Source organism: Lacerta agilis, chromosome 4, assembly GCF_009819535.1.
Source record: "Lacerta agilis isolate rLacAgi1 chromosome 4, rLacAgi1.pri, whole genome shotgun sequence".
NCBI classification, from domain to species: domain Eukaryota; kingdom Metazoa; phylum Chordata; class Lepidosauria; order Squamata; family Lacertidae; genus Lacerta; species Lacerta agilis.
In genome coordinates, this window is record NC_046315.1 from 23,737,492 (window position 1) to 23,750,687 (window position 13,196).

General features: G+C 46.9%; 1 protein-coding gene across 1 annotated transcript; it reads left to right on the top strand.

Annotated features, from left to right (window-relative positions):
* The first annotated feature begins 4,148 nt into the window (after positions 1-4,148).
* LOC117045078 (testicular haploid expressed gene protein-like) lies at positions 4,149-11,138 on the top strand. The gene is made up of 5 exons (XM_033145860.1): positions 4,149-4,215; positions 4,999-5,065; positions 7,376-7,502; positions 8,987-9,071; positions 10,818-11,138. The coding sequence occupies exons 1-5, from the start codon at positions 4,149-4,151 to the stop codon at positions 10,832-10,834; spliced, it is 363 nt and encodes a 120-aa protein (XP_033001751.1). The 3' UTR covers positions 10,835-11,138.
* Positions 11,139-13,196: the final 2,058 nt, after the last annotated feature.

Below are 13,196 nucleotides of genomic sequence, written 5' to 3' on the forward strand. Positions count from 1 at the left end.
CACCTGCCAATACGGTGCTAGCCATCTTTAAAACAAACAAACAAACAAACAAACAAACAAACTGATACCCTTTCAAAAGTAATCAGATGAGCAGCTCATTGTAAACACAGACAATATGTTACTATGATTAACAGTTATGTTTGCTGTTACAGGTAGGTAGCCGTGTTGGTCTGCCATGGTCAAAACAAAATAAAATAAAAAATTCCTTCCAGTAGCACCTTAGAGACCAACTAAGTTTGTTCTTGGTATGAGCTTTCGTGTGCATGCACACTTCCTTGTAGGTCTTTCCCATTCTTGGTATGAATATATTGAAGACGGTCATGGAAGGGAAGTCAAAATGATCATGGGACTGGAACAACTCTCTTATGAGGAAAGGTTGTGACTTTTAAGTTTGGGGGGGAAAGCAAGTAAAGGGAGGCATAATAGAATTGTATGGTATTATGTATAATGTGGAGTATTGGACAGCGACTTTATTCTTCATATTACTTGAACTTGGGGCCCTCCAATGAAGCTTGAATGGTGGGAGTTTCAGGATGAACAAAAGGCAGCACTTCTTCAAACAAGAACACAGGTAAATGCTGCAATTTGCTGCCGCAAGGTGTAGTCATGGCCTCCAGCTTGGTTGGCTTTGAAAAGTGTTTAGACAAATCCAGGAGGACAAGACTATTGGTGGGTACCTGTCCGTGGAAGGTATACTTTGCCTTCACTGTTGAAGGCAGTAATGCTTCTGCAAACCAGTTGATGGGAATTGCAGGTGGGGAGAGCACTCTGCTCCTGCTTTTTGGCTTCTCATTGGTATGTGGTTGGCCACTTTGAGAACAAGATGCTGCACTAAGATAGCCAGTGTGATGTAGTGGTTAAGAGCGGTAGACTCATAATCTAGGGAACCGGGTTCGCGTCTCCGCTCCTCCATATGCAGCTGCTGGGTGACCTTGGGGTAGTCTCACTTCTTTGAAGTCTCTCAGCCCCACTCACCTCACAGAGTGTTTGTTGTGGGGGAGGAAGGGGAAGGAGAACGTTAGCCGCTTTGAGACTCCTTCGGGTAGTGATAAAGCGGGATATCAAATCCAAACTCCTCTTCTTCTTCTTTTGGTCTAATGCAACAGGACTCTTATTACTAACAAAAGCAGTTTATGCTAAAGAAAATTATCTAGCACCTAGCGACACATCAGAAATACCATACCCTCCAACATTTCCAGGCCCAAAACCAGGCCGCATGGCTTCTGAGCAAATCACATGAACTGAATGAGATCGCAGCCCCCCACAAAAACACTTTTTTCAGGACTGTGTGCTTCCATGAGCGCACAGCACCCAAAAACACACATTTGGGGGTGCTGTGTGAGATCATGGCCTTGAAAAAGCACTTTTGGGGTGTGTGATTGCGGCATCCAAAATGGCTGCAGCCCGCTGGCTCTCACACGAAAAAATGGGATGTCCTGGTTTTCCCAGGACAGTTGTGGATTATGGAATACTTTTTAAGTAAGTAGACTTATATATTCCTTTTTCAAAACCTTCCTTCTTATATAAACTCTTCCCTTTATTTCCTCGCTCTCACCCAAGGAAGGCCCTCAGAAACTTGAGATCTTGGGGCCGCTTGCCCTGAGGGCTGAAGATGGCCCTCTGAAAACAAAGTCTCAGGCCAAAATCCTAGACGTCCCCAAGACATCTAGTTGCCTAAGTTCACCACTTGGCTGGAAACATAATTGTGATTCCTAGAAGGAACACCGTTTCCAGAGCTGGTTGCACTGGCAACACATACCTTTGAAATGGGATTAGTGGACGGAGGATTGGATCAACATGCTTGGCCGGGTGCAAGATAACCAACAAGTTAAGAGGTAAGAACTATGTCTGTTGTCCTTTGTCCCAGTATCAATGCTCATTGGTGTTGGGTTGAAATGTCATGTTTGTATTAAATCATGGCATTGGGCTTATCTACAACTTACCTTTCCTCTGCTCTTTCCAGCCACAGTCTGCAATTTAAAGCTCTGTGTCTGAGCATACCCCCACTCCCCCCCTTTTGCTCCAGAGCTTTCCTTGCAAGACAAACAAACCCACTCTTTAAAGCTCAACTGGAGCAAATGGTAATCCTCATAAAACCCTAATAGACATTTGCTCAGATTGAGCTTTCAAGAGTGGTTTTTTTTTTAAAGGGAAATCTGGGGGCAGAATAAAAATGCTCAGACACAGAGTGCACACCTCTGCCTGGAAATAGCAGACAGAAAGGTAAGTGTGGATAAGTCGTTTGTGGTCTCAGATTTCACTGTGCATTAGTTAGCCAGCTTATTTATTTATATATGCTGCAAAGCTGTGGGAAACTATTTGATTTAGTAGCGCTGCCAGCATGAAAGTTTTCGCTATAAAGCACTGCCACTGCTAAAGGGGGGGGGGAGGAAATGCAGTAATTCATCTCAGAAACAGCCTGTTGTTTTAAACCAGTATAAAACAGATACCTGTTTTAGTGTAGGTCTGCCTAGAAGAACATCAGAGCTGGGCACAGAGACAGAAGTGATTTTGCCAATGCTTTTAACACACTCTCCCTGCCCCCTGTCTCTCCCTAGGCGTACATCAGAACGTAGAGGCACAGTCCCAGGCAAGTTGTCAAGTATTTGTGCTCTGATCAGTGCTGACAACAGAATTGTGGGGGGCGGGGGGGGCGGTTTGGGGCATGGCAACCTCTGTGTTACCCTCTGTCCCAGGAGAGCTAGTAAGCAGCACCTGATCTCTTTGGCTACTCTGTGTAAAGTGGAAACAGCAGTGTTGTTTTTAGCACATTGGATCCTCAGCTGGCATGGATTTAATGTCCATGGTTCTCCTCCATAAATTGCAGTACTCCCTAACACACTGGTGTTTCTGTCAAATCCAAAAATCTTTGCTGCAAGCAGCCGCCATCTTCACTCAGTCCCGATAAAATCCAAACAAAGTATCTGCTCAATAACTTTTCCAAACTGGCTGCATCAAACTTTAACCTTTCCAGGGGAGGGTTGCCAAGTCAAACTGGACGTACACAAATAATGAAATATTATTAGAGACTCACCTCCCCCTATGGAATCCTAGCCTACTTTAAGGCAAGTCACGTTGGTATCACCACCACCATTTCCATTTCCCATTGCTGCCTAGGGTGTTTTTTAAGAGAAGGAGAAAGGCGGAGGCAGAGGTAGAAATTTGATAGGGCTTCCTGAAACAAGGCCAGGGCAGTGTGTGATGAGGATTCTGGCCTGCCTTATTTCTACCATTGCAGACAGTGGAAATTTAACTTGCTGGATTGATGGGCACTATTTAAATGGGCACTGTGGGTTAAACCACTGAGCCTAGGGCTTGCCGATCAGAAGGTCGGTGGTTCGAATCCCCGCGATGGGGTGAGCTCCTATTGCTTGGTCCCAGTTCCTGGCCACCTAGCAGTTTAAAAGCACGTCAAAAGTGCAAGTAGATAAATAGGTACCGCTGCTCTGGTTCGCCAGAAGCGGCTTAGTCATGCTGGCCACATGACCCGGAAGCTGTACGCTGGCTCCCTCGGCCAGTAATGCAAGATGAGCCCCGCAAACCCAGAGTTGGACACGACTGAACCTAACGGCCAGGGGTCCCTTTACCTTTTATTTATCCACACTTCCTTGTGTCTTGCTGCTTTCTCCCAGGGAAAACCACTCTTTAGTACTCAATTGGACCAAACAGCAATTTCGGTTTTCTCCAGATTGATGTTTGCTCCTATATGTCACTAAAGGATGGGTTTTCTCTGGGAAAGCAGCCGGGCCAGGGGAAAACCACTCAGACCCATGCCTCAAAAGCATATGTCAAGTGGGAAACCGCTTGGACCCAGGTATTCTAGGCACAGGACAAATATGAGCAAGCCCAGACTCTTGAAGGAGAAGGGGTACGTTGTCCAATGAAGAGAGATGGTGACGTTGCCCCAGGCCCTGGGAATGACAAAGCGCCAAGATATTTCCTGTAATATTCTCTCTGCCTTTAATATTCTCTCTTACTGTGTTTTGGTAAAATTGCAGGCAGATGAAGATGTTGGACAGTGGGTGAAAGACCCTGTGTGAGAGCAGGGGCGGAGCAAGGGGGTGCGTTGGGGGTGGGTCGCCCCATGTGCCACCCTGGGGGGTGACACTCGGCGCCCCCCCCCACGACTCCCAAGCCTACAGTGAACGATGGCCATGGCGGCCAGTCTGGGCTGCCAGCAAAACGGCAAACTCTCCCCCTTTCCCCAGGCTCGCTGTAGGCTTGGGAGGCAGGGGGCGCCATTGCCCCACCACCCAGGAAAAGGCATCGCTCGGTAGCTTGCTCGCTCACCTGCTCGGCGCTTTGCTTCCTTCCCACTCGGGCTGCAGGTGGAGGTGAGGGGTGGGCCAGGGAGGGGCATCAGCGGCCCAAGAGAAGCGTCCCCTCCCACCCCTCCCCTCTGCTCGCAGCCTGAGCAGGCAGGAAGCAAAGCGCTGAGCAGGTGAGCAAGCAAGCCACGGAGTGAGGCTTTTTACCGGGCGGTGGGGCAACGACACCTCCTAAGCAGCCCAGTAAAAAGCCTTGCTCCGTGGCTTGCTCGTGGTTTGCCGGCTCCACCGCCAGCAACCCGCTACGTAGCGCACACGTGCAGCGTTGCTACATAACAACGCATGCATCGTACATAGCGTCGCTGCGCATGTGTGCTACGTAGCAATGCCTCGCCCCTACGTGCTCATCGTGTTTGCTGCTCCAGGTGCCCGAGCGGCTTGCTACGCCTCTGTGTGAGAGGCAGGGAAGGGAGGGTCCCCCAGGATGAGAGGCAGGGGGAGGAAAGAGATGCTCCAAGGCGAGAGATGGGAGGGTGCATCCTTCTCTGTATGGGATAAAAATTAGGATATACTGGTGAGATAGGATTCCTATCTCTCTCTCTCTCTCTCTCGTTTTTTGTTTAGATTACTTTGTTGTTTTATTGTATTGTGAAAAGTCTTAATAAATCTTCATATATAAAAGGTCCACTAACATAAATACATGTAAATATATTTAAATACTTCTCTTCAGTCTTAACTCCTAGGTTGGAAGAGCTGGCTAAATGCAAAACAGTAAATCCACGTTTTAAAGCAGACAGGTGAGGAATAAAGTGACGAGACTTCAGACAAATAAAAACCCACCCTGGATTGAGGGATTTGTTTACAATGACCGAATTAACTCAGTGTGCACATATATGAGAAAGGGAACGGCATGCTAAATCTGGACAACCAATTTTATTATGTTGCAACACAGTTTCAGAGCAAGATTCGCTGTCCTTTAAATCTTTATGTTTTTTTATGCCACCATTCAACGATTTCTCCAGGGTGGTTTACCAAAAGGAATGAAGGAATTAAAATGTAAGTGCAATACTAACTATAAACCACAAAATTATAAAAAAGCAGCATAATACAGCAGGAGGAAAAATGCACCTCAAAAGCTCAGGAGAATCAAAGCCTGGCAGGGCAATAAGTCTGGCGATTGTGCAGTACTGTGATCTCACCATTGTAGGGCCATAGAAGAAGAAGAAGAGGAGTTTGGATTTGATATCCCGCTTTATCACTACCCGAAGGAGTCTCAAAGTGGCTAACATTCTCCTTTCCCTTCCTCCCCCACAACAAACACTCTGTGAGGTGAGTGGGGCTGAGAGACTTCAAAGAAGTGTGACTAGCCCAAGGTCACCCAGCAGCTGCATGTGGAGCAGTGGAGACACGAACCCGGTTCCCCAGATTACGAGTCTACCACTCTTAACCATTACACCACACTGGCTGACAGTATCCAAATCCACACCTAGAATGTGTGCTTTACAGTCCAGGGTTCTTGTGCAGGAGCTGGGGGAGGCTAGAGCAGTGATGGGAGCTGCATACCCTCCAACATTTCTCTGATGAAAATTGATTTTGGTCAGGACCGCATCAGAGGAGAATACCGTTGATCCCTCCTCCCTCCTTGCCTGCTGTGATCTTACAATTATCAGCCCTTCCTGAGGCTGCTATTACCTGTTACCTTACCTGTATTATAAAATGCATGTGCAGTACTGTAGATGCAAATAATCATTTCAAGGCTGCTTCGGACTGGATGCATACCCTCCAGCACTTCTCCTGTGAAAATAGGGACGTCCCATTCCATAATGATCATTTTACCCCACACATCTTACTGGGTTGCCCCAGCCACTCTGGGCAGCTTCCAACTTATATAAAAATGTAATAGAACTTCAAACATTTTAAAAAACCTTCCCTATGCTGTATAGCAGGCATGTCCAACAGGTATATCATGATCTACCGGTAGATCATTGGACGTCTGCTGTAGATCACTAGTAGATCATTGGCTCCCCCCCCCAAAGAAGCTGTATAAACAACTGTGGCTCCCCTTAAAAAAGTTCAACATTTTACCTCCTCCCTGACAAAACTCAACAACTTTGACCCAACCCCCCCCCCCAAAAAATGGGCCTTCATCCTTCCTTAAAAAAGCTCAACAACTTTGACCTGAACCTGGTCAACTTGGGAGTTGGCCACCCCTGCTGTACAGGATTGCCTTCAGGAGTTGGATAGCTCCATCCCCTCTAATATTTCTCCAATGAAAATAGGAACATCCTACCATCCCCTTCAACATGTCTCCAATGGAAATAGGGACATCCTAAGGAAAACAGGACATTCTGGGATCAAATCAGAAACCAGGACAGCTTCTGTCAACAACTTTGTCCAGATTTTCACTCTTGGGAGTATTGCAACCCTACACTTGGAGGGTCTGGAGCTGGGCCCTAAGATGCAACAACTAAACAATGTTGCTTGTCCTTTATCTGTACCAACTGTACAAAAGCCAACAAGAATTCAGTAATCGCAGCCAAAGAAAGCAAATAACATGTAAGCAACATCTGTACACAACTGAAGCGCAGGATCTGCCTTACAGCTATTCAAAGCCCCCAGCCTCAAAATGCAATTGCATCCTGAAAAAATGCAGGCAGGCAACTGCAAAATGCAGTGACACTGTTTGAGTATCGTCAAGGAACACAAGTCTCTTGAGACATTTCCTCCTAGACTTTGGTCTTCTTGCAGAGATAGGGGCCGCAACTACATGATTTCCTCCTCAGCCACCTCCTGCTAAATAGCTGGTGTGTGTCGGAGGAGACCCAGAGAGATCAAATCTTGATGTGGGCCTTATCTGTGCTGTAGGTTGGGGAGATTCTGCACCACTGATCTAGTTCTTTTAAAAGGTGGGGGGGGGAGAGAGCATTTATTTTGCAGGCATTGCAAAACCATGTGGCAAACTGTTCCACAGCCTGTGTATGAACTATTTCCTTTAATATGCCTTACATTTCCTGACATCAATTTTTTTAGATGTCTGAGAGATTTTTTTAAAAAATAAAATATTGTCTCATGCGTTGCTGCCGTTTTCCTTTTGTTGGCAAACCCAGATCCCCCGCTGAATGGTTCGTGACAGAGGCAGCTCTGAGGGCACAGGCATCACCCAGGTTGAAGGAGCTGGCACAGCCTCGGCCTTGCCCAGCTGGCTGGGAATTCCATCGTTCCCCTTATTCTGTGGTATGTAAGTCCTTCACTAGCCTGCCTCATTTTCGGCCCATCTGGCGTGATTGCCCCTAATGCTTCCCTGCGGTTGAGGTTCCACACGATGATGTAGCTGCCCCATGTTGGCTCGCTGCTTACAGACATTTGTGGCAGCCTCATACCCTGCTACTGTAACATTCAAATAAAGCTTCCCTTCCCTCTCTATAGCAGGGGTTGGGAATCTGCAAACCGTGAACCAGATTTGGCCCATGAAGCTGTTCCTCAAAAACCACACCCACCTGCCCCACACCTAGCATGGTCAAGTGCCTCCACTCCACAACATCAGCTGCTGCCATCAGGGAGAGAGACGAGGCGATGTCGCCATGATGAGTCCCCTTCCTGTGCCACAGGTTGGCTACATATGCAGTAGAAATCCACGGAGCAATGAGCAGAAACATTTTTACATGCAGAAATCATCAAATCTTTGCTTCTGATCATTGGCTTTTGGGTTCCCCTCTATATGCTCCAACTTGTGCCCCTCTTCTGTTGACCTTCCTTCCACTCTCAGCTCCCTGCCACCTGCCAAGCTACCCTCATCTTGTCATGCCACTTCCTTCCCGTCCATTCGTTCAATTGGTCCACCACACCACCTCTGCCTCCCCTGTTTCTTGCTTGTGTCCTCTTTGCTGCATGAATATTATTACATTGTCTCTCCCCATCATGATCCTGCTCTCCCTCCTCCAGCCTCTTCTTCATTCTTGAATCCTAATATTATGACAGGGATGGGGTTCTTGTCGCCCTCCAGAAGGTACCAGACTACAACTCCCATCATCCCTGGCCATTGGCCATGGAGGCTGAAGCTGATGGGAGTTGTGTTCTAACCAGATTTGAGTGACATCGGTTCTGTATCCCTGTGACAGAGCATATCTTCAGAGCAGATTGTTCAATGGGTTTAGCAATCATTCTCTGTAGTACTGGTATTAGGGTTGCCATATCTTGAAGAGCAAAAAAGAGGACAGCCCGAGCCGCTGCCAGTCAGAGTGGGGAAAAGAGGTGTGTGGATGCGCCTACACAACCCTACACAAATCCACAGTAGAGTCCCTAAGATGGTTGGATGACATCTTGTATGCCTCCTTCCAGCAACTCCTGCAGCCAAGCTGGTGCCAAACGCATTACTTTGGACCACATCAGCGAGGCCGAGAGGGGGCAGGTCTTGTCATCTGGGCAGCTCAGGACCTCCATACACACTGCCCAGGCTTGCGTCCCAGGGAGGTCATTCGGGTGCTGCTAATGCAACAGTTTGACTTCACCCCCAGAGGCACACTCCATTGTCTCTTAAGAGAAACGGATGCCAACAAACATTGAACCTAGTTGGGCATAATTTTTGGAAAGCTGCTGCAAGGGGAATTTGATTGGCTGCTCCTTCATGCCACCTGCCACCCTCTCTTTGCTTGTGTGCAGTCCTGGTGCAAAGATATAGAGCATCCTTGGAATACAATATCCTTCTCTCTTGTCTTCAGGTGACTCAGGCAGCAAAGAATGCCGTAGCCTCAGAGAGGCTACTTGCTCTAGCCAAGCCAAGGCCACAAGCCAAAGCAGCAAACAGTAAGCCTATCCGTTTCTTGGTTACCTTTCTGAGACAGGTTGAGGGGTTATGCTTTTCCTTGCTATCAACCCCCCTCATTCATTCATTCATTCATTCATTCATTGAATTTCTCTATTGCGTTTATATTGCACCTTTCTCTCCAAGGAGCTCAGGATGGCATATCTGGTTCTCTCCCATCTCGATTACTCCCCACAACAACGCTGTGAGGTAGGGCCAAGAGGAAGCAACTGGCCCAAGGTCACCCAGTGAGCTTCATGGCTGAGTGAGGATTTGAACCCTGGTCTGCCATGTCCTTGTCTGACACTTTAACCATAACACCACATTGACTTTCTTGTCCATTTCCAACTTTTTGTACAAATGTCCCCTATCCCCCCCCCCCAAAAAAAATTTGTTTAGACTGCACCAAAACATCATACTTTGTTCAACTGCTTGGGGAGCTTCCCATTTATGCGGACAGGCGGAGTCCCCCCAACCCCAGGCAACTCCCGAGTGGAATAATGACTCAAGATAACGTGCTATGGGATTAGAATTGGCCACAACTTTATTAAGTTTCAGATGTAGGGAGACCTTGGCTCAGGCATTGGGCGTTTATCCTTCCTAGTCCCTAGCTGGGGATCTGGGAGACTTCAGGGTTATCCAGAATGTGTGGGGATTGGGCTGGCTCTGGAGAACCTATGTTCAAGCAGAGGAGAGCAATGACAGCCTCTCGACGTATGGCCAATGCTTCCCCTCAAGACCCCTTTAATGGGGAACCCTGGGATCACACACACCCCCATTTAGGGAAGATAAAGGTTTCCGCCCAAGGCCTGAAACCACCAAATTTGTGATGTTTTTCTATGGGGAAGCCAAAACCTGCCAATGCAAGAAAACTCATTTCCAGCCCTTCAACAGCGACCATGACATAGCAGCGCCCATGTACCTGTGGAGAAGAGGTTAACCTGCAAAAGAAGGCTTAACTGTGGGAGGGCAGGGTGGGAAAAGCTCTGCAGCCAACTGACAATTCCCAGGTAAGATCCACCCTCTGTTGTGTGGGCAGTGTGGTCCCTCCCCTTACCTGGCCGATCCCCTGGCAACACCTCCCCAGGCGGGATTGGGCAATTGGCTGAGGTAGGCAGAGACCTCCAGGTATCCAGCCTGGGGAGGGCGAAGCCAGCCCGTACTGCCAGGAGCCCCATGGCATCTGGGTCAAGACATTTGTTACTAATTTTAGTAGTAGTAGTAGGAAGAGGGAAGGCAACAATCTCTCTCTGGCCACACCATACATTTAAAGCACTCTGATACCACTTTAAACAGTCATCATGGCTTCCCCCAAAGAATCCTGGGAGCTGTAGTTTATTAAGGATCCCAAGAGTCATTAGGAGCCCCCTAACAGAGCTACATTTCCCAGAGTTCCCTGTGAAGATGGACCGATTTGTAATTCACTCTGTTGATTGTAACTGTGAGGGAAATAGGGGTCTCCTAACAGATCCCACCCCAGCACAATCCAGGTGAGCTATAGCAAGATTGGTATTGGGAGGGTGTCTCCATGGCTCTGCCACCCCACCAGCTCGGCTGCTGCCGCCTAAGGTGAGACATGACAAAGCCAGCCTGCTCTTGGCACTATAATGCAGATGAGATAGCTTAAGTCGTCTCAAAAGGCTGAAAATCTGAGAAGTTTTGCTGATTGTGACCTCACTGCATCTTCAGGAATGTGTTGCTGCCCTTGAATTAAACCCCAATCTAACGCTTCTGGTTTGCTCTTACAGCAAAATCTGGAAAGTAAATCCAAGGAGTGGTTGTTGAATCTGCGAAGTTTGGCAAACTCTCTGAACCTCAGATCTACATCTTAGGCAGTGGCAATCCTTACCAAGTTTCCAAGCCTGCTCTTCAGTATTTACCTAGTCTTCACATTCTTGAAATCAACCATCCTGGGAGAGTAAAGGCAAAGTGGACATTACTTGGCCTTGACATTGACCAACTTGAGGAAGTGATTAAAGTATCTTGCACCCTTCAAATCTGTAAACTGGGAATGATGTTTCATCAGTTTGGGAGGCTCCAGTCTATTGCTTGGTTGAGTAAAATTTTGGGCCCACTATTTCCCTAGGTTGGTGGGGGGGGAGGGGCCTAGTTCTTATCACAACTTGGAGAAGTTCCTATGTGTTGCAGGGTCAACTTTATTTGTTTATCTATTTAATGCTTTGTAAACCACTTCTCCGCCAATGTTTTTCAAGCGGTGCACAACAGAAATATATATTTAAAAATATGAGTGATATTCAGCTAAGTTTTACTCAGAGTAAACTCATTGAAATGAATGGAGCTAACTTAATCTTGTTTATTAATTTCAGTGGGTCTCCTCTGACTAAAACCTAGTTGTGTATCATCTATCTATCTATCTATCTATCTATCTATCTATCTATCTATCAGAAAACTGTAGAGATCTAAAAACATGGATCTTTGTAAGCATCACATTGCAAAAATTCCACATAGTATGTTGTTATCAGTTTGTGGGTGCCTGGAACCCCCACCCCCATCTAATCCCTGGGTGCCACACACTGGATTTAGCATGTTAAAATACAAACCAGGAGCTAGCCTGGTAATGACCCTCTAAAGATGAGTCGTTAGGGGCACAAAGGGAATTGCTCTGTGCCAGAGAGCAAGTGGGAGACGCCCTTTCCTCAACTCATAATTCATTAGAAAGACAAAAGCCTTTGCAGTAGCAGTTTTTTTGAGTTGGAAGGAGAGGGGTTGTATTTGGGATTGCAGTCGGAGATGATGTGGGGTGGAGGAAAAACAGTTGTGTCAGCAAGCTAGAGGGAAAAACCAGCAGTCTGTTAAAATGCAGCAAGCTAAAGAGGAGGATCAGAGCCATGTTTGATCTCTTTTTGAATCCAAGGCTGCAGCAAGGGGAGAAACAGGATCCTCTCGAAGTGTTCATGCCTCAAACCCCTCCATGGCAGGCTCAGGTTGTATATATGTGCAAATAAACCATATATCCTAAAGACACCACATTCTCCACTGTGCCTTATTTCCAAGAAGAAACAGGAACCCTGGGTAAGTGCCTGGAACCCCTAGATTCTCACACCTCTCAGAGACTGGGGTGGTGTGTAACAATATATATATATATAAATCTGAGTCACTCTCCTTTAAATGCTAGGCTTTCAATTGCTGCATCAAAGCAAAAATGCTAGGTGCTTGTCAAAGTGCGAAAGGAAATGGATTCCAACTTTGCCTTTAATTGAGGTGCCTCAGGGTGAGGGAGTTGCTCTCCTCTACTTCTAACACCAGCCATGTAGTGTGGCCAACGCTGTCTTGATAATGAACTCTGGTGTGTGTGTGTGTGTGTGTGTGTGTGTGTGTGTGTGTACGCGCGCTAACCTTTTAAACTGGGGGTTTAACTCTGTGACATAGGGGTCTTTATAAAAAACAACTACCGTACTGAGCTCCATTTGTCATTCATGTTTATGTTTGGAGTTTGGTCCTTCCTATTATAGAATCATAGAGTTGGAAGAGACCACAAGGGCCATCCAGTCCAACCCCCTGCCAAGCAGGAAACACCATCAAAGCATTCCTGACAGATGGCTGTCAAGCCTCTGCTTAAAGACCTCCAAGGAAGGAGACTCCACCACACTCCTTGGCAGCAAATTCCACTGCCGAAGAGCTCTCACTGTCAGGAAGTTCTTCCGAATGTTTAGGTGGAATCTTCTTTCTTGTAGTTTGAATCCATTGCCCCGTGTCCGCTTCTCTGGAGCAGCAGAAAACAACCTTTCTCCTTTCTCTATATGACATCCTTTTATATATTTGAACATGGCTATCATATCACCCTTTAACCTTCTCTTCTCCAGGCTAAACATACCCAGCTCCCTAAGCCGTTATAATGGTTACTCTCAGAAGCTACATGGGACTTGTATTTCTATTTATGGTATATAGTAGTGATGATTCCTCTGTTTGCATCTATACGTATAAATCGGCACGTGCAAATCCTGACCCTCCTCTCTTCAGGCGATGCCATTCCTCTTTTTAGGCAAATTTAAGTGGTCTGTGGAAACTCGGTTGTAATAGCAACCCCCCCTCCCCTTCCCTCTTTATTTTATTGGGTGGATGCAGACAATGAACAAGAAAGAGCTTTTGGATTAGAAAACAACTAC

Bases quoted from the DNA above. Each gene is read 5' to 3' on its own strand.
- LOC117045078 (XM_033145860.1), top strand. From the start codon at position 4,149: ATGGCCATGGCGGCCAGTCTGGGCTGCCAGCAAAACGGCAAACTCTCC. The intron at 4,216-4,998 runs GTAGGCTTGGGA...ACTTCTCTTCAG, and splicing joins CCCCTTTCCCCAGGCTCGCT to TCTTAACTCCTAGGTTGGAA. The intron at 5,066-7,375 runs GTGAGGAATAAA...TGGCAAACCCAG, and splicing joins CCACGTTTTAAAGCAGACAG to ATCCCCCGCTGAATGGTTCG.